We start from the raw sequence: 19,269 nt of genomic DNA, 5'->3' as shown, positions 1-19,269 counted from the left end.
TGGTAGAGCCAAACATAAGCAGTGTTAAAACAGTTAATTAAATGGTTTTGGCTCTGTCATCAGGTTATTAACTAATTCCAGTCATGACAGCCAAGCTAATACTGGCTCTCAGAAGGAGATATAATCTTGCCGTGCTCAATACGAAAGACATGAACTCAGTGTGTGGCTAAATTAGCCAGCATCTGGGCACACAGCTCAGCTTGCTTTCACACCAAAGGAAAAGCTCACCATCTTCAGCATCGGGCTTCCAACTAATCCCTGGGATTGCTGCTTGTGCAAACTTTCTCCTACAAGAATAAGAGCTTGAGCCAATGGGTAGCATTGGCTTTTGTAGATGTTAGATCAGGCCCTCTTGCTGCTGACTGTGCAAGTGCTTGCCTACATCTTCAGTAGATCTCTTGTTCTCTATTGGCTGTACTCTAAGATATGAAGCAGCTATCCCTGATTCATCACCAGAAGGTAAAGGTCTAAGGTGGAGTCTGAACACCATAGAAAAATAGGAAGACATAATAGCTTTTCATCTGTGGAGCATTCCAAGCTGGTGCTTTAATATATTCACAACCCTGTGCTTTTTACAAAATTCAAAGGTGTTTTTATTGTACAAAATTCTACAATGAAAACTACCAGCCAGTTTCTTACATAACTGCTTTAAAAATAGAATTATGCACCTTTTTGTAGTGTGTTAATTTTGACATTCACTAGCTGGAATAAACAGAAATGGAGCAGCAATTTGACTCTGAGTTATTTACCTGAACAGGTTACGGTCTGACCTCTGTTTCTCTTATGTGCCTTAATGTACAGTTCCTGGCATTAACAGAAAACCTGATATAGCTCCTTTCGAAGCCATTGAACCCCATTAGTAGGTCAGGCCCCACTGTTGGTGAGCTTTTTTTCCACTTCAAAAGGGTGAATTTGCTGTCAGAGTACGGGACATAACATATGTCACTGTCAGCTTTGAGCAACACAACAGGTTGGCCATGTTAAACCCATCACAGAATGAGGTTCTATATAACTTTTCTTGCAGCCAGTCCTCTAGACCATAATATCTTTTAGGGAGAGACAGTGGACATCTGATTTGAATAATGGCCCAGGACTAGGTTTCCTGTGTATTGTTTCACACTGGTATCTTTAAAACACCTTTTTGCTGTCTAACCTCCTGTGACCTTTAAAAATAGATGTATTATTCTTCTGCATTGAATGCAACTGTATGCAGTGAGTTCCCAACAGTTTTCCTTAGAAATATAAACATTTCAGTCCAATGTTAGCTGGTTGAAATTCATTCTCCAAGACTTTTCTTTTAAAAAGTATTCACCCCAGAGTTGAATTTCTTCACATTAAACCCAGTTAAATACGTATTGCACGTGAGGGGCAAATTTCTCCTCTTTGAGTTGAACTGTGGACCTGTGACCTCCTGAGCAGATCTGGGTAACGTACAGTGCAGCTGTTTCACACCTGAGATTTCTCTTGCATCGCTCATGGGTATTAAGTGCCAAGACTAACTGACCTCACGTACCTCTCATGTCTTGTCCCGGTGGCTGGAGCAACATACTACAAGCAAAGTGAGGTATCCAAAGAGGTTCCTACCACCAAGGTCTTTGGTTCCCATAGTCAACCATGGATTTTCTAAACGGCAGCCACGAGCACAACAGACACAAACTGTAATTTCCTTTGTTATCTAATTTCTCATTGTTTTGGAACTCATGGGAGATCTACAACCATCTTCAAGGAGTGAAAGATTACATTTTGGCCGGCCCTGTTGTAGGTTTGTATGATTTCAGTTTTAGAAGGGTTAGGAGCTAACCAGTTAGGAAAAATCAAACCTTAGATCAAATCGAAATATCTCATGGAAGCACGTAATTTTGAGAAAGGCTTTCCTACTCAGTTGATGTCATCAATAACTGTCATAAAAAGGTGGTTCAGTTACAGTGCTCAATTTGCATAAAGTCTTTCTGTGAAGGTGACATCACTCAGTGTCTCTGAGGTTAGTGAAAAGTCTCAAGACCTTAGAGGGCTTTTTTCTTTTAGTCTGGTTTAAATTACATATCACTCAAAACAACAGCAGGACTTTACAAAGACCTCTTCTACCACTGTATAAAATTTTTGAGCAGATCTGCTTGTGAATGAGCAAGTGCAAAACACGGCAAATTCTCCTTTCAGTCCCTGCAACCCAGACCACTATTGTGGTGCAGTTCAGGGGCACTTTGAAACTGTCTTAAAATCCACAGTTAAAAATCAAAGATGAGAATTTTACCCTTCATTTCTACACACCGGCAGTGTAGCACCTGATTCCTTCAGTTTTCAAGGCATTTTGTGTTCCTATGCTTTAAACTGATGGCTAAAGTTTTGCCTGCGGAAGCAAAAAAATGAACCCACCCCAATGATGATCACGGATAAAACCAACACAAATGTTAATATAATAAGGAAGTTGATTTTCTTCAGATCCTCTTTTTCACAGTCTTCTGGTCTAATGTTCCCCATGTGCATTTCTTCCTGGTACCCAAAGTTCTGAGTGTACTGACACGTTAAGTGCTCCACATTGGGGATCTGGACATTTTTGTTCTGGATCATTGATGACAGCCAGATGTTTCCACAGCAGTTGAGTGGGTTCCCAGTGAGATACAAGTTTTTAAGGGAATTTTCTAATGCTAAAATATTGCTGTTTTGTAATGTGCTAAACCTATTGTTCCGTAAGTCCAGAACTTCCAGTGGAGAGTCACTACCCCACTTAGGCAGCCAGTTCAGTTGATTTTCAGAGAGGTTTAAATGTTTAAGGTGACTAAAACAAGGCAAGTCAATATTTAACTCTATCAGGCTATTGCCATGTAAATACAAATATTCCAGAGACTTTTCCAGTCCTGATAATGCTTTAACTTCTATTTTCAGTCCAGGGTTCATGGAGAGATCCAAGACAATGAGAGAAGTCTTGTAGAAAGTATATGCTGGTAGGATGTTCAGCATGTTGTCAGCTAAGTACAAGTACTGAAGAGTAGGAGAATCAACAAATGATACACAACCACTTTCCTCTCCGGCAAGTCTTTGTTTAGCTAATCCTGAGTACATGCTGCAAAGGCTGATATTATTGCTCTGTAGATTAAGCAGTCTGAGGCTAGGAAGACTTGAGAAAATATCAAATTGCAGGGTCTGAAGGTGGTTGTTTTGAATATAGAGCTCCTTCAAATTTGACAACGTGCCAGCATCTAGGAGAAGGTTCTGCAAAGCATTGTAGCTCAAGTCGAGGACAACTAGGGAGATCAATGCACTGTCATAAGTTACTACAAATGCCTGAAGACAGTTTTTACTGAGATTAAGGGTGTGAAGGGACAACATTGATTCAAAGAACTCATCCGGAATGGATTTGATTTCATTATAACTTAAGTCTAAATATACAAGCTGGGATAAATAAAGAGAACTTTTGTTTCTACTTTGCTTCTGATCAAGAAGATGAAAAGAAGCATCTAGCCATTCATTTTCCATATAGTCCATTTTACTATGAGGGGATTCAGCAGTGAGCTGGATTAAATTCTTTGATAAATTCAGAGTTACCAGCTTATTTACCTGGGGGAAGACTGGGAAGTGAAGCAGTTTGTTTTCACTCAGATCCAAACATCTTAAGCTATATTCATCATCTGACTTTGCGGTGTGGAAGGTCTCAATGCTATTCCTGCTAAGGTCAAGTATCTCCAGCTGTCTGAGGTTGAAATCAGAAATGCAAGTAATTGAATTCATGGAGAGATTGAGTTTGGAAAGGTTCACCAGAGTCTCAAAAGCACCTTCTTCTATTTCCATGATGATATTACTCTGAAGATCTATCTCCACAAGATTGGGAGATCCCTGAAACATCTTGTGTGATATCATTATAATACTGTTGTCTGCCAAGGAAAGATACCGCAGTGCTGGAGCTTGTTTAATGAAATACTCAGCCATCCCATTATACAGACTGTTGTGGGACAAGTCCAGTACTTCCACCTTGGGTAAATGTCCAATCCCTTCTGTCCCATTCTGAGCAAGTTCATATAAGTGATTGTTGGCTAAATTTATTTCCAGCAAACTCGTCATGTGTGCAAAGACTCCAGGCGTGATGAAGCTTATCTGGTTAGAGCTTAAATCCAGGCACTGGAGGGAAGTGTAAAACGATAACGGCATTTCAGGGATGCTTTGAATCAGATTTCCAGACAGATCTATTTTGTTTACATTCGGATGGAGCTCACGAGGGATTTGGTGGAGGTCTTTGTTGTGGCAAAATGCCTGCAAGTTTGCCTGCCAGAAAAAGAGAGAAAACGGTCTGTCACGTGACAAATGAAAAAACATCTTTGCATGAAATACAAAGAAAATAACATTCAACATCCAAGGAGATCCTTCTTCTGAAACACTGATCACGCTACTTTCTCTGAGCATTCAGACAGCAAGAACAATAATCCTAATGCTTCTTTGCAGCTAACAACACTCATTTCATTTTAAAGACATTTCTGAATTACAACAGTAGGGAGTTTTATCTGCATGTGATACCTACTAAATGTTTTGTACCTTTCTCCCAGGCTCATTTTAATGGTCCCAAGTGAAGGAGTTTTGCCCTCTTTCCATTGCAATCAAGCACCATTTCCTCACCTTTGTTCTGATGTTTAGATTTTCTCAGCTTCATTACTGTATTAGATTTTGCAAACTCTACTTGTAATAATAAGTAGTACTTACTTAGAAGAATTTCACCCTGTTGGCAGCATAGGTCCCAAAGCAAGGAGGTGGAGAAATGTATAAGGATCCTAGAGCACAAAAACCATCTCTCTCCTTAATCACACCCTCAGATATTTGATCATGTCTTCTTTTAGCTATGGCTTAGTTAAGCAATGCATCTTGAACCAGATGGGTCATTCAACAACTGAAAATCTGATGCAAATCTCAAAACTCTTCCTGATTTTATCATCCACGTTTATCCTCTTCCTAAGGCAACAGTTCCCTTCCTCTTGTATGGGGAGCACACCTTATGAAACCACCCACACAAGACAGCCATGACACAACATGGAAAAGACAAATTATGTAAAGCCAGGTTTTGAAAGAAAAAAAGCTGTGATGTGCAGTGAGGGCCATGCCTTTTCAGTCCAGTTATGAGCAGCAGGGTAGAGAAAAAACTGAAGCGTCAAAGTCAAATTCATCTTCTAGATGTCTGTTTAATTGCAGCTAGGACCGAATCTGTGTCCAGAGCAAAACTTGGAGTATATGTTCATAAGGGACATTGGAAACATGAACATGATCATCCTTGCATAAATGTCAAGCTGTATTTTGTTATTAAGGAGAACATACAGCAGCAGGAGGAAGTGGAATGCGAAAGGATTAGGCAGCATTTAAATTTACTGGAGGAAAACTCTTGTTATGAATTTATTTGGGTGACTGGGTCATGTACTCTTTGTAGAAAGATCAGAAAGAAAAGAAAGAAAAAAATCTGTTGAACCTTAACTTCTGCGTACAAGCAAAATCCAGATTCCATGACGCAAAGCTTTTCAGACATTAAAGAAACATTAAATGTAAAAAATATTAAAAACCATCTGTTTCATGCAAACTTTTTTTTTTTTTTTTAGGCGAATGAAGTGGCAGGTCTGTTTAGGAGAAATGGGGCAATAGTCAGCATTTTGTGAATCTCTTTTGCATCGTGTGAGTTTTGGAGACAACACAAAAATGTGCCAGAGAAGTGTAAGTGCTCATCCAAACTCTAGATATACACAGGCTGCTCCACAGTCCTACCCATGACACATCTTTCCCAAAGATCCCAGGTAAATGGGAAATTACAACCTGAACCCCCTCCTTTTGTCCCTCCAACTCACTCAAATCTCCCGCACCTAAACAAATTAGAAAAAAAGAGAAGGGAATTTTCCGGCTTCTCCATGACATTATTTCTTTCCTGCAAAGCCACTGTAGAATTGCTCATGTTGAGCTAAAATGTGCACAGAGTTGTGCTTATCTCCGAGGCCCAAATAACAGAGTAGGAAGTCTCTTCTTGCTTGGTTTGTGGAAGAGGGAGAAACCAGAAGGATACAAAAATCCTGAGTGAAAAAACAACAGCCGCTTTGCAGCCTAAGGCAGATGCCAGGTTTCTTCCCACACTTTGAGACAGATCTCACAAGTGTTGAGCATCCTCCACTCCCTCTGGTCACTCAGCATCTTAGCAAAGTCCTGATCCAGCTACTGTCAATGCCATTCCAGATGGTTTTCACTGAAGTTGATGGGGGAAAAGTCAGTCCCAGTTCACCATGTACCTTGCAGGACTGAGCCTTTAATCTGCATCCACTGAACTCTCCCAGTGATAAAAGGGACTGAAAATCTATACCTCCTACTGTCTGCTATTTGTTCCTATAATATTTCCCTTTTTTTTTTTTTTTTTAAACTTTCACTCCTTTTCATGGACTATTTTGATCCTCACTGAATTTCTTATCTAGTCTATTCTGAAGCATCTTTACTCCCCTGAGGCTCAAACTGCATGTATTTCATTCTCATCATCACTAGGATGAAAATACAAAGCGTGTCTCAGTGGGATGGAGCAAACAGCATCTGTTTGCTCCTATCTTCTCTCCTCCCACCCCATAGCCCAATGGGTTGGCAGCCCGAGGCTGAAAAAGTGGTTTTTGCTGGTCTCATATTCTGACATCACCTCTGCCAGTGCTGCTGCTAGTTTGTCTGAAGTTCATTGGCAAGAAGTACTGCAGGGTGGAGAACACTTGGTCCCTTTAGTGGCTGGTCCCATTCAGGTACTGGTGAAAAAATGACCCAACAGCTCCAAAGTTGAGCATCATTTGGATTCTGAGTCCAGTTCTTCAGTGCTGAGCACTGGGTGGAAGTTGTCACCCGCCTTAGTAAAAGCCCTACAAATGAAGAAACTGGATCCAAGCCTCTACTTGTGTTCTCCTGTACCAACTCATGAGCATTTGAACCAAAGAACTTGGGCTGGAGCCACTTGGCTGTGACATGCACTTGAACTGTGTCCATGCCCACTCTCTAGAAGAGCTGCCCAGGTGGAGGCTCAGCTACACAATGAAAGATTAGCAATTTTCCCAGGTACCACATATCAGCTGACCTATTATAACTGGTCATGCACATGTTCTTGCATCACCCCAATGTAAGGTAAGATATAATTTGCAAAACATCCTTCCCTAAATTATTTGAAAGCTCCTCCTTTGCCAGTTAATATGAATTAGCAGAAGCATCCTTCTTTGGGAGGTCAAACATGAACTAGTTGAAGCCCCTCTCCGTGGAAGGTAATGTGAGTTAAGAAGAACCTCCTGACATTTAAGTTGTACCTTGTCTCACAAACAGGTAGATGTGCAGTAACTTGTACAATCAGTGCAGCTCACTCCCATGTCAGGGGTCTGGTAAGGACTGTTTACTTCCTAAAACCGCTTTTACAAGACTTTGGCTCAATGACAGGACCACCAGTGGTGACTCAGAGAGGGGCATGGGTTTCTGACTCATGCTTCTTCGACGAGATCTGGGATGAAAGTTTCCATTTCTGAGCCTTTGTTACTCTAAAGGTGTCACCACAGAGAACGTACTGTGTAAAACACCGAGGCTGTGATGAAAAATAATCACGTGAAGTAAGCAGGACTCTCAATGGACCCATCAGCTAACCCAGTAGCTCCCTCTTTCTTTAAGCTGTTTGGATTTACACCCTCCTCCTTCTATTAGATGAAACGCCCAGCAAAAGAAGACAATCAACATTGACATTAGCAACGCTGAGCTGTTAATTTGTGCCAGATGAGCATTCCAGCCCCTGACTGCAGCATGTTTTCTGTCAGGGCCAAATTTATCCCAGACTAGTTGCGTAGACCCTTAGGTTGTTGTCTTGATGAAAGCAGTTTACAGTGGAGTGGTGGAAACAAGCATGTGTTTACTTCTCAGCAATCAGCCTGATCTGTGACCCATCAAGAAATGGGACGGGATGAATCGGCTTGGATTATTGCGTGTCTCGCCCAGCCTTCATGTGACTATGATACATGGGACCCAAGCTGTCATGTTTACAGTGGCTTCATCAGTTTTCCCTCTCCAGCCAATGAATTGAGCTACACAGTCACCTTCCCAAGATCTTTTTATATATACTAGGTCTTAATTTCTCTGGAATTCAGGAAGTGCAGCAATACGGCAGGGTGGGCAGGAATGGAATGACTCCCATAAGGGAGATGCGTACAACTAGCAAATTATTTTTTCCCTATTTTGGAAATTCTTGAGGATTTGTGCTGAACAGCTTCAACGTTCAGAAAAAAAAAAAAAAAAAAGAAAGATAAGTATTTTTAAATGTCCTGTTACAGTCAGAAGCACTTGGATAGGGGAAGGAGAAAGTTCAGCTGTGAATAACGTTTATAATATTGTACCAGGTGCTTGCAAAAAATTCAAGGAACAAGTTTTGTACTGGAGCGAGAGGCTTTGTCACTTCTTTTACCTCCAGCAGAAGTCAGGTACAACTCCCTTGGCAGCAGTGCTGTGTCAGGGCAGAGGAGGTCAGTCTCCCTGTTATTACAAATGGGCTGGTATAGATGTATTTCACAGAAGATGCTTTATTTAAAGCACAAAGAACTTCAGCCTGATATAAAGGAGTTGATTTTAGGTCCAGGTTCTTTCTCTGTCTCAGTCACAGGATCTCTGTACAGTCCTGGGGAAATCAGGTTAAATTTCTTTTAACCAGCTCCCCTTTAGAAAAAAATGGAGATAATGACCTTTCTTTCCCCCCACCTCCCCTTTTATGTGCTGTCACTACAACAAGGACATAGCCTGAGAACTGCCTGCTGAGCATCCACTACCCCAGGAAAGCCCATCTCTGCCATCACAGAGAGTCTGGTCCTGGGGGGGTTCCCTTCTCAGAGGCCACAGCTATTTGTGCAGGGTCTGTAACAAGGGCTCCCAACCTCATCCAGGATCTCAAGGGGCTGGAGTGGGGAGACTGCCTTACCATTTCACAGGACATCCCCTCTCTGGGCTGATTGTTAGAGGTCCCTCGGTTCACCACTGCCAGGAAGAAGATGACGTACAGTTTCATGGTTCTGCAGGTAAAAGTAATTATGGTTAGATTTCAAATGTGACTCAGCGGTCAATGCTTGCGAAATCTGGCACCAGATCATCATCTAACATGGAAAAGCACACATGCTGTGCAATAAATTAACCCATCTCTGAGCCTACAGCACTTATGACCTACCTGTGTACATTTGTACCCCTTTGAGCCTGGTGGGAAAAGAGAGATTTATATGAGGACTTGAAAAGTCCTTGAAAGTCCTTGAAAGGCATTTCGTGGGATTGCCCCTGTTTGATTTCAGCTGCTACCTAGATGATACCCAGGCCATGCAATGAAGTTCAGATGCTCAAGCTGGGCAGTGTGTCTCACATCATGGAGAAAGACAACTACTGAAGACCGAGTTACCTTCACTCTTCCCATAGAGGCAGCTCAGAGACTTTCAACTGGGCTGGAGTTTTGGGGTGCCAAGTCCGGAGCAAAGTGAAACGGTGCCACTCAGAAACAACAAGCATTGGGAACACTTTCCATTTCCAGCCACATCATTTTCCACTCCTCTCATCCCAGAGTGTCAAAGAGCTTTTACACACTCATTCAGATTTGTTGAGTTAATATAAACAGCTTAAAGAATGGACTGAGAACATTTTGTCCAAATGTTAGTTTCCATTTTATACATCCCAGGTACGGGCAGGCTTTTGAATATATTTGAAAGCAGATGCCTTACAACGAGTCAGATATAAAATGGGATGGATTTGTGTGAAACAAAGGATTCATCAGAGTTTAACTGTTTGGAAAGCACTCCAGAAAATAGCATAGAAATAAATGCAGAAGGAGCAAACAACACCGTAAGGCCTGTCACTGGGCAATGGGAGAAAAATGCAAATGAAGCCAAGGGAAAGCATTTGTCCTTCAAACGGTGTGTTTCTAGATGGACACTAATGAGGTTCCTGGCTGTGGTGGCTACGGATGTGAGCTCCAGATATCACTTCTTTATGACAGCCTCTGTTGCAACCATGTTGAATCTGTCTGTAACTGTATGGCTTCTTGTAAGCAGATGTGAGCTGGTCCTGCCCGCATCCAGAGCCGGTGAGACACACGCCAGCTCCCAACTGGAAGCCATGCAGCAGTGCTTAGTTAGCACTGCTCTTAAGCCTTTCTAGGAGCAAACCTGCATCTGTCAAGCTCCAAATGCACGCCAATCCCATGCACATGTGTCGCCAAAAACCAGCATCAATGTACCATTACTCAGCGGCTTCCACCCACAGAACATCAGGAGGCTGGAAACAAAAGCAATGGGATCGTTCCCAGCTGGTGGAGATCCCTTCACTTAGTCACTGGTTGAAGGATGCAGCTGATGGCCACGCTTCCGCGCAGCAATTGCAATTGCTGAACATCAATGACAACAGGTTCACTGTGGCAACCTGCTCATCCTTCCACTTCCCAACCAGAGAAAAGAGTTGTGTACTAGGAAGGAACTGGGGAAGCTTAGACCACAGCTACTCTATTTTCAGACTGCACATTTCTTCTAGTTCAGGGAAACAACTAGTAATGGATGATGGTCTGGGACTCCAAGGTGAAAGAGATTGGAGTTTGTCTTTGGGGCTCAGCAGCAGAATCAGAAGTCTGTTCCCCACTTCTAAAACAAGACCAGGGGTGTTCATTCTTGGCCCTTTTAATTAATGTTTGCAAAATATGCTGAAATCATTCTATGGAAGAAGGAAATGCTGATACCACCATCTATAATGTCTCTGTCGTTCCCCTTCTGTTCCTCATTCCCCAGGCTTAGAGGAGTGGGTGCCTCCTCTAAGGAGGAGAAATTTTATCATTTCGGTATTAGTTTGTTGAGAGAAAAGATAAACATACCGATCATTACAAGGCTTTGCTCAGAGCCCTCAGACGGAAATTATTTCTCTTTAGACACAATGAATTAAGCTGAGGAAATCTCCATGGATATTACCCACAACAGGACACCACCCTGATGGACAGCATGCATCCCATGCACTCTGAGATGTCTTCTCTTGTCACACTGTCAGCGCAAAAAAATGGTCCCTTTGCTTCTTAAATAATAAACCTGGCACGATCCAGGGTCCTTAACATGCTTTGAAACTTCCTAAATTGTAAGTGTATAAAGCAACTGGGAAATGGATGTATTTGAACACTAAAATCTGATTTAATGGCTTGCTGTGTAAGACAAATCTGTAGTAAGCAAGGAGACCGTCCCTCAAGGTGATTCTAAGGTGGCTGTCACACCCTGAAGCACTAGGACATGGTGGTCTCTTCCAACATGAGACCACATGGACTCCATCCAAAGGAGGATAAGCCACTCCTCATGGTACAGCACAACCTCCTTGCTCATGGAGGTTCCCTTCACAAGGTGGTTTTCTGTTCAGCTGTCCAGCGAGGAGCTTTTTCTGCCTGGCTTTTCTCTAGACAACCTTTAGACCCTTCTCAGCAACACCTGGCATGACACAGCACTGCGTCCCCCTCCTCTCTGCTCTCTGGGCAGATCTCAGCCCCGCCAGTGCAGGGCTGGGAGTTCACAGAATCCTCATTACCCTGGTGTCACAGAGCATCACCACTAAATCCCTGCCTGCTGGCACTGATGTCTCTAACCACAGCTTACAAAAACAGTCTGGCACAGCAACAGCATCTCGACCTAAAGGAGCTTTTATTGCTCTGAGGCTTTCCCAGACTTGAAGCATCTTCGTGCTCGGTGCCAGTTTGCTCCCGCTGGCAGCTGTGATAAAAATCCCAGCACACCTCAGAGCAGGATTGAGCTCTGAACCCCATTCAATGTCACAGCTTTCCATCACAGTACTTCAAAATCACCCATCCCCAGCTGAAAAATAGAGGTGATTTCAGTAACACCCCCAAGGAGTCTTGTTAAGTAGGTCAAATAATTTAGCATCTAGAAAAAGCATGGTACCCAAACCACATCAGTATATCCACTTAACAGATGGGAGGGCAAAGGCAGAGAAAAGCAGTGGTTTGCCCCAGGACACATTTGAAACCATGGAATAATCAGGGTTTAATCCCAGTTTGCCCAGTTCCCACTCCAGAACAATATTTGCCTGCACCTCTGAAATATTAACCCTGAAACCACTTCATAGACGTTGCTTGTAGCTAACAACATCACCTTCCAAATTTCCCCCAAAGGTAATTTCTGTTACTGCTTAGACAATTAATAGAGACGTTCTCCTGTGCCAAAGAGAGGTTAAATACAAAAGAATACACAAAACACAAACCAAACTCCCCAGGGTCTGATCCTTTTTCACACAAGACTCTGATGCTAAATTAGAACCTTCAGGGTTAAAAAGAGGGAACATTTACCTTGTTTCAAGGGTTTCTTGCATCCCCAAACACTGCTTATCATGTCTTTAAAAAGCATATCCAGCTCTTCAAAACCGGTTCCGTCCTGGTACTGATGAAATTGTTCTTCAGCTTCACGTCAATCCATTCAGGACGCCAAGAGGCTCACCCGTAACTTCAGAACGAAGGCATTTTCAGGGAAATAACCTTATTTGGGACAGTGTCTGCTTTAAATTATGTTGCTTGTCTTCCTCTGGACTCCTCTCCAGGCTCTTGCTGGGTCCTAGCCACCGTTGTGCTCCGGACGGAGTCAGCTACTGTGCGACATCCTGAAGCCCTTACTCGGGGTAGGCGTTAAGAAACAAGGGGGATTTTTGCCAGAGAAACTGCCAGGATGGGGCCATGGGTTTGCACAGGGGAATAAGTGACTTATCATTGCCGATGCCATTGTTTAGCTGTGTGCGTGGTGCAAGGCGGCGTGTTTACTTTAGGGTTTTGTGCCTGTGAGTTACATTCCTGGAGGGTTGCAGCCTCCTACCCCTGCACCTAAATCACTCTCTGCATTGTTAGGAAAACAGCACTTGAGGATTAAAGGTTTCAAATTCACGGCTGATAAATACAAAGCCCAGAATCTGGAAACCTGTCCTGGAAGAAATAACTTTCTTTTTTTGCAGTGGCCCCACTAATCACAGTGTGATATCAGTCTGCTGGCAGGAGGGGGGCTCGGTCTCAGCTACAACACACCTGACTTGAAGGGTTTTCATGGCACAAGGCAGGAATTAGGGAGAGAGGTAAAGGCAGGAGGGTCCAAACATCCAAATAAACTGCTGAATTTCTGGCAGTGAGTACATAGTACTCAATCTACAGGACATGCTAGTAAAAGCTTCCCATTGCAAAAGGGGTGCTTTTGTCATGCAGAAGATGATTTCAGATTGCCTGCAAGTTCAGCTTTTTATTTATTATTTTGTGCTGCCCTCTAGGGCTGGAGCAGCTGTCTAATTGCTGGTTTCCTCACTTCCTTTTGCTAATTAAGTCCTGCTTCTGGAAACCCCACCTTTATATAGATTTCCCGTTGCTTTCTCCCAACCTCATGAGCCTGAACTATTGCAGTGCACTTCTCCCATGGTTGAAATAATATAGCAAAGAGCCGTGCTCTTAGCATCTCATGTGCTTTGTAATGCACTCTGAAATGAGAGGCATAAATGCTATGAAGAGGCAGCACTATGTGTGTGGGCAGGAGAAAGCATGATTTGGTGTAATGGATAGAAAAATTCACATTTAGCTCTCAGGACAACAGTCTTCCAGCAAGATTATCACTACCCTGGACAGGTTGCCCTTGACTTGGCTTTCATCAGACCAATTTTTATCACCTGTCCCCAAGAACGTAGTGTCTTGAGCTTCCCTTGGTCAGAGCTGGCTGCAGAGCTGTTTTTCACTTGATCCTTTTGGCACGCTCTCTAGAGTCAAGTCCTCCACCTGCAATCCCCTTGGGGTAGGCAGGAAACTCATGCTGAAGCTGGGGGTCCCTGTGGTGTCCAGAGGTGTAAATGCCTTTTGGATGCTCTCTGGGTTTAGAATTTGCTTTGTCAGCAGTGTGCAATAGAACCTGCAACACCCAGACACTTTCACAGGGCAAACCTCCAATATTTGAGGTCTCCAAGAAAAGAAAAATCCTTTTTTTTTTTTTTTTAAATAGCATATTCTGATTTGGAGATTGAGTACAAATATCATATGATGTAATGAAGTATGACAAGTGCCCTGGATGATTGCAACTTCACATTTTTCTACACCTGGATGTTCAGAGCACTTTGGGAAGTTTGGATTTGCAGGGGTAAAAATAGCAGGGCTTTTGTTGGTTGTGCTTTTTAAAAAGCCAGCTCTGTTCCTCAAGCTGTTTTACTGAGTGGCCAAGCAGCTGTGCCAGCTGAACTGTGAAGAAGAGCCTGGACAGAAACAAATGCCAAAGCAGGAGGGAAGGGCATGCACTGATTCTGTTGCTCAGGACTTTGCTTCATTAAAGCCACAGCTTTAGAGGACACCAACCGCGCTGTGAAAGATTAGCACTGTCCTTACCATCTTTGCCCTTTCCTAGAGGGGATTTGACAGCAAATAGTTTCAAAGACCCTGAAGCACTTGGCTGACTTCCCATTTTCAATATTTTTGTGTTTTGGGCTACCCAGCAGTTTACACTTTAAAATGTTAGTGAAACATTTCACAGTGTGTGTTTGGTAGCCACGTCTGCAGAGCAAGGGTCGTCTCCATCAGACAGATTGGATCATCTCCATCGGGCAGATTTTGGAGAATCAAGCACTTTTGCCCACCTGCACAAAATAGCAAGGGCTGTCCCATCCCACTGATGCCAAAGGGTTGGCACCTGTGACCCTTTGAAATCAGGGCCTTCCTGATTTTCCTGTGGTCTCAGCAGTCGCTGCCTGCTCAGTTTCTGCCAACATCATCTGGATTTCGCCCCACGTCACCCAGATCTGGGGGCACCTCATCAGACCTCTCCTCTCCTCCAAACACTCTTCCCAGCATGGCCCAGAGCAAGAAAAAAAAAAAAGCAAATCCCAGCCGCTGGCTCTCACGAGCCAGTCCATAATCTGCTGCAGGTTCCCAAGGGTTTCAGATAAACAAGAATATGTCTTGACGATTATGTGTCTTGAACCTCCAGACCTTTTGGAGTCTGTCCATCCATAACGCTGCTGCTTTCTAAGGCACTGCTTTTGGGTTGAGTCTTGTGTCGAGCTGTATGAATCAAACTCTCCAGAGAAGTAAATAAAACAAGCTCCCGCCTTAGAAAGTGGGTCTGAACTGCAAGGGCAAGAGTGGGACGAGTCTTGCTCCCTTTCGACTGGAATAGCTCCCTGGTGATTCATCCCACCAGGGAGCTGGAGACAACATTAATATTAACCCTAGTAAAAAATAAATAGCCCATGCCATCCTCAGCCACAGCTTTTAAGAAAGAGGCACAGATCCAGCTCCTGAGTCCCTACAACATCTCCAGGAGCTGCTTCTCCTGGTTCATTTTGCTCATGCCACCTGCACCGTGCTTGGTCTCTCATGGATAGATGCAGCCTCCTGCCTCTCTGGTGTCAAGTCCACACATCAAAATAAGGACTCCCACATCTCCTGTAATCCCAACGTGGCTTTCCTCCTGTCTTTTGAAGCTGTTTCCATCCTTCCTTCTCTCTCTGTCTTCTCTCCATGTGCACCTCTATCAGGTGTTCAGCTAACAGCATTTCCCCACCAAAAATTAACATTTCCAATTCACTGAACACACAGGGTTTGGCCAGTTTCCCCATTGTATTCACCTTTTTTTCTATTCCTCTCTCCAGGAGAGAAAATGTAAATGAATGAGAATTGCATGAAACCCACCGGCCTGGAGACTTTGTGAGCGAGGGGCTGAGCAAAGGGACAGCAACAAATGGGAAAATGAAAACACTTCCATCAACAAAAAGTGACATGTACTGGCATTTGTAGATTAAACTATCTGAACATGAAATACTCTCCCTGGAGAACAAAATTCCTGAAGAAACTCAAATTCAAAAACCAAAACAGAATGTTTTCTCACCAGCTTTAATTTAAGTGCAGCAAAAAGAGAGAAAAATCAGCTTTTAATTCAGCAATTTTTCTTTTACTGACAGTGGAGTCAGTGTTTAAGAAAAGGTGTACTCAATTTATATTATGCAACAGGAGATAAAATGAAGTGAGGAAAATTATTTCTGATAGATTTGACTTGCATAACACTAATACCCCCCTGTGAATCCATCCATCACTGTATTAGTAAAAGGCCAAGCACTGATACAGTCACTAAGCTGTAACCATCTGCTTTAAAAAGAGATGACTGGTTGTGAATTTTTCTTACTGAAAACTAAAGGACTTCAGCATTTTAGAGTGATAAGTTGATTTTAAATTTGAAATTATTACATCTTAGTAAAAAAACAAACTTCCACTGTTGTGGAAAGCCAAACTTTGGCTTTTATTTAAGGGAAACATATTTGTACTTTTATCTAAAATACAACAGGGTTTGTCTTTAGAAAATCATCCGTGACTTTTATATAAACTAGGATTTTCTAAAACTTGACTATTTCCAACTATTGTCTAAACATTAATTCCTCATGATAACAGTCCAGATGCAGCAAAACACTAGCAGTAAGTCATCGTTCACCCAAGGTGACATTCAAGCTGTCAGCATCTTAGGAGTAGAAAAATAACCCTGCCATCTCACACCTTGTGCTCCAACAGGGAGAGTTCAATGACAGCACTGATAGGAAGAAGTGCAGACGAGCTAAACAGCATTTTGCCCATTTTACCCGGGGACTGTGTGATTTGCCCAAGGCTATATTAGGATTCAGTGTCGGAGGGCTGGGCGAGCAGCATTTAATCAGTACACAATGCTGATCTCTGCAGCACTCCTGGTTCAGAGCGCTATAATGCAGTAACACCATAAATAGACTAAAGTCCTGCGAAGAAAGGAAAAAAAAAATCCATCTCCTCGTCTTCCATTACTGTAAACACAGAGAATAATAACAAAGCAGGCATATGACAACTGTATTGTTATAAACTAACCAGTGCCTCCTTAATGTAAAGGATCTAACTCGCTGCAGTGTAAGTCCCTGATGGATTAAATATACAGCTGTGTGGATAGAGCCACCTATATAGTGTGTTTAGTCAGTTCCTCAGCCTATTCATAAACACAGTATATTTTATTTATACAGTACCTTCCTCATCTGTGTTATTTTTAAAGGCTGCAGCTCTAAGTCACCAGAGCCCCCGTCTCTCCCGCAGTCGAAAGCTCAACTTTCCAGCAGGCTCCCGGGTTCGCACGCGTCTCCACGTACCTGCTCTGTGGCTGGAGGAGGAGGAGGAGGTTTTGCCTCTGCTTGCAGCCTTCTGCCTCCCAGACTCTCCCAGCAGCCTTTCCAGCACAAGCCGAGGAAGAGTTTCCTTGGGGAAGTCGTACCTCTGTTGCATGCCAGCTGACTAAAACTCTGCGAGCTCCGAGAGAAGTTTGAAGTCACAGGGAAAAAAAATACTCCCCATAGACTGGTCCTTGAATTCATTCCTTCGCAGTCATGAGCTCTTATATATTCCCAGGCTCCCACGAGCACGTGAATACATACCTCCGTAATAGTTTTAAAATGTGTGTGTCCTCTGCGCTTCTCTTTATTTTCCATTTCGTTCATTCAACCTTGGCTTATTTCCTGCAGTTTCTCAGCTGGTAATTACGCTCCTCTCGTATTGACACATGAAACAGTCTGTGAATACCACAAAAAATCCCCTCCGCAGGCTTTGGGGACACGTGCTTGTCTCTGAAGTTTGCCGTGCCTGTCCCACAGATGTGAGCGTGTGCTTTCAGCCACATGGACCTGCAGGTTCTTGGGGGCAGTGCTCGCCGGGACTGGGGTAAATCACGGGGACTGAGCTAGCTGCAAAACCTAAACTCCAAGTCCGTGCAGGATGGGGTGTGTGGGAAAAGGGTATATCAGAGGGAAGCATCGCAGCAGGGCAAACACGTCGTGTTTTGTGTCCCAACAGCTCAGGTGCGTCTCTGTGGCACAGCAGTGGCATGGCCAAACGCACCCCTGGGGAACAGGATAAATTTAATTTAATGCCTGAATGGGTAATAACATAAATACCTTCTAAAAAAGGCAATGGGATGGATTTTTATTTCTTTTCCTTAGGTGTGAAACTCCCCTTTATTTCAAAAACAATGTAAATCGGTGAGAGACCTGCACATTGCCCATGTTGTCTTCTGCTTCAAAGTGTCCCGATACCTGGGCAGGTGTCCACTGGCTCCATGTATGTTTGCAGGAGTACAAACCTCTGATAGGGTTTTGCCAGCTCCTGAGTGGGCGTCTTGGGATCAGAGTCTTGGCTTCACCAGCCAGGACCCAACCTCCTCTGGGCCACCCCACTGGGGAGCTCCCACAGGCACCAGGGACCCCTGCAAAGCTCCTACCTTCTCCCCTGGGTGCATGAGGAGCACCTCCAGCGAGTGACCTCCCCCTTGGAGGAGAGGTTTGGCTTCAGCATCCTGTGTTTCCCCGACTTTGCACAGAGATGTGCAATGATGGTGAATGATTTTCACCAAAAAAATGGGTTGCTAACTCTTTTCTCCTAGACAGCATCAATCCTGTCCCGCTTTCCTGGATCTGCTTGTTAAAATCAGATAAAAGCCACGTCCTTTTATACCACGTGCCGAGCAGCTTTGTGGATTCTGCTAAACATATACCGGCTCTCAGCCTTTGCTTCTCTGCAACAGGTTACTGTTAATTTTCTGCAGCACACCAGCGCCTGTGAGTCAGAGTTACTTCAGATCTGCTGCATACTGGGCGACTCAAGATGAAAATGTCTACAGATGTAAAAGATGTGGTTTGCTAAATATTGCAATAAATATATTTTGCACATGTTGTTGCAATAAGTGTGTAACGAGGGTAATAAATTTAACAGTAACGTGTACATAATGATAAAGAAGTAAGCAATAATGATTTTATTACTGCAATAGCTATTGCCTGTGTACATATATAGCTGTATATTTATTAAAGGCCAAATGGCTTAACAATTAGTAAGTGAACAATTTCTCATTGACTTGTCTTGGCAACAGAAGCAGATCCTATGGAGAAGCTTGCTTGTGTACAGCCGTCCCAAAACCTTATTGATGTCCTCAGAATAGCACTTTCATGGGATATAGGTGGTCCCAGGAATACAGGGCAGTCCCAAGGACTGAGCTTATGGCCTGAAAGCTGTATGGCCCCAACAACCCCGTGTAATGCCTAAACCAGCTGTCCACTATCGCTCTATCTTGTGGCAGCATGCCTAGGAAATACGGCTTCGGTGTTTGGTTTGGCATGAGCTTGACGTTGATGTGTTGATGTACACCTCCTACCCAAGCCGAAACTTGCCTCTTAGTCCACACTAGCTTATTTGGCTGGGACTGACCCACAAAGAGAGTTCACCGAGGCATAAGGACATAT

General features: G+C 43.4%; 1 protein-coding gene across 2 annotated transcripts; it reads right to left on the bottom strand.

Annotated features, from left to right (window-relative positions):
* Positions 1–510: 510 nt before the first annotated feature.
* On the bottom strand, positions 511–17,288 carry LRRC32 (leucine rich repeat containing 32). Of its 2 annotated transcripts, none has more exons than XM_074861081.1 (3): positions 17,134–17,288; positions 8,927–9,017; positions 511–4,257 (listed from the first exon to the last, which is right to left on the bottom strand). In XM_074861081.1, exons 2-3 carry the CDS (start codon positions 9,011–9,013, stop codon positions 2,317–2,319), a joined length of 2,028 nt encoding a protein of 675 aa, XP_074717182.1. In that variant the 5' UTR covers positions 9,014–9,017; positions 17,134–17,288; the 3' UTR covers positions 511–2,316. The 2 variants fall into 2 exon arrangements, with proteins under 2 accessions (XP_074717182.1, XP_074717181.1); XM_074861080.1 differs by lacking the exon at positions 17,134–17,288 and adding an exon at positions 12,314–12,831.
* Between the last annotated feature and the right edge of the window lie 1,981 nt (positions 17,289–19,269).

This window comes from Strix uralensis, chromosome 2 (assembly GCF_047716275.1).
Source record: "Strix uralensis isolate ZFMK-TIS-50842 chromosome 2, bStrUra1, whole genome shotgun sequence".
NCBI classification, from domain to species: domain Eukaryota; kingdom Metazoa; phylum Chordata; class Aves; order Strigiformes; family Strigidae; genus Strix; species Strix uralensis.
The sequence above is the reverse complement of the archived record's forward strand: the minus strand, read 5'-3'. Positions and strand labels throughout refer to the sequence as shown.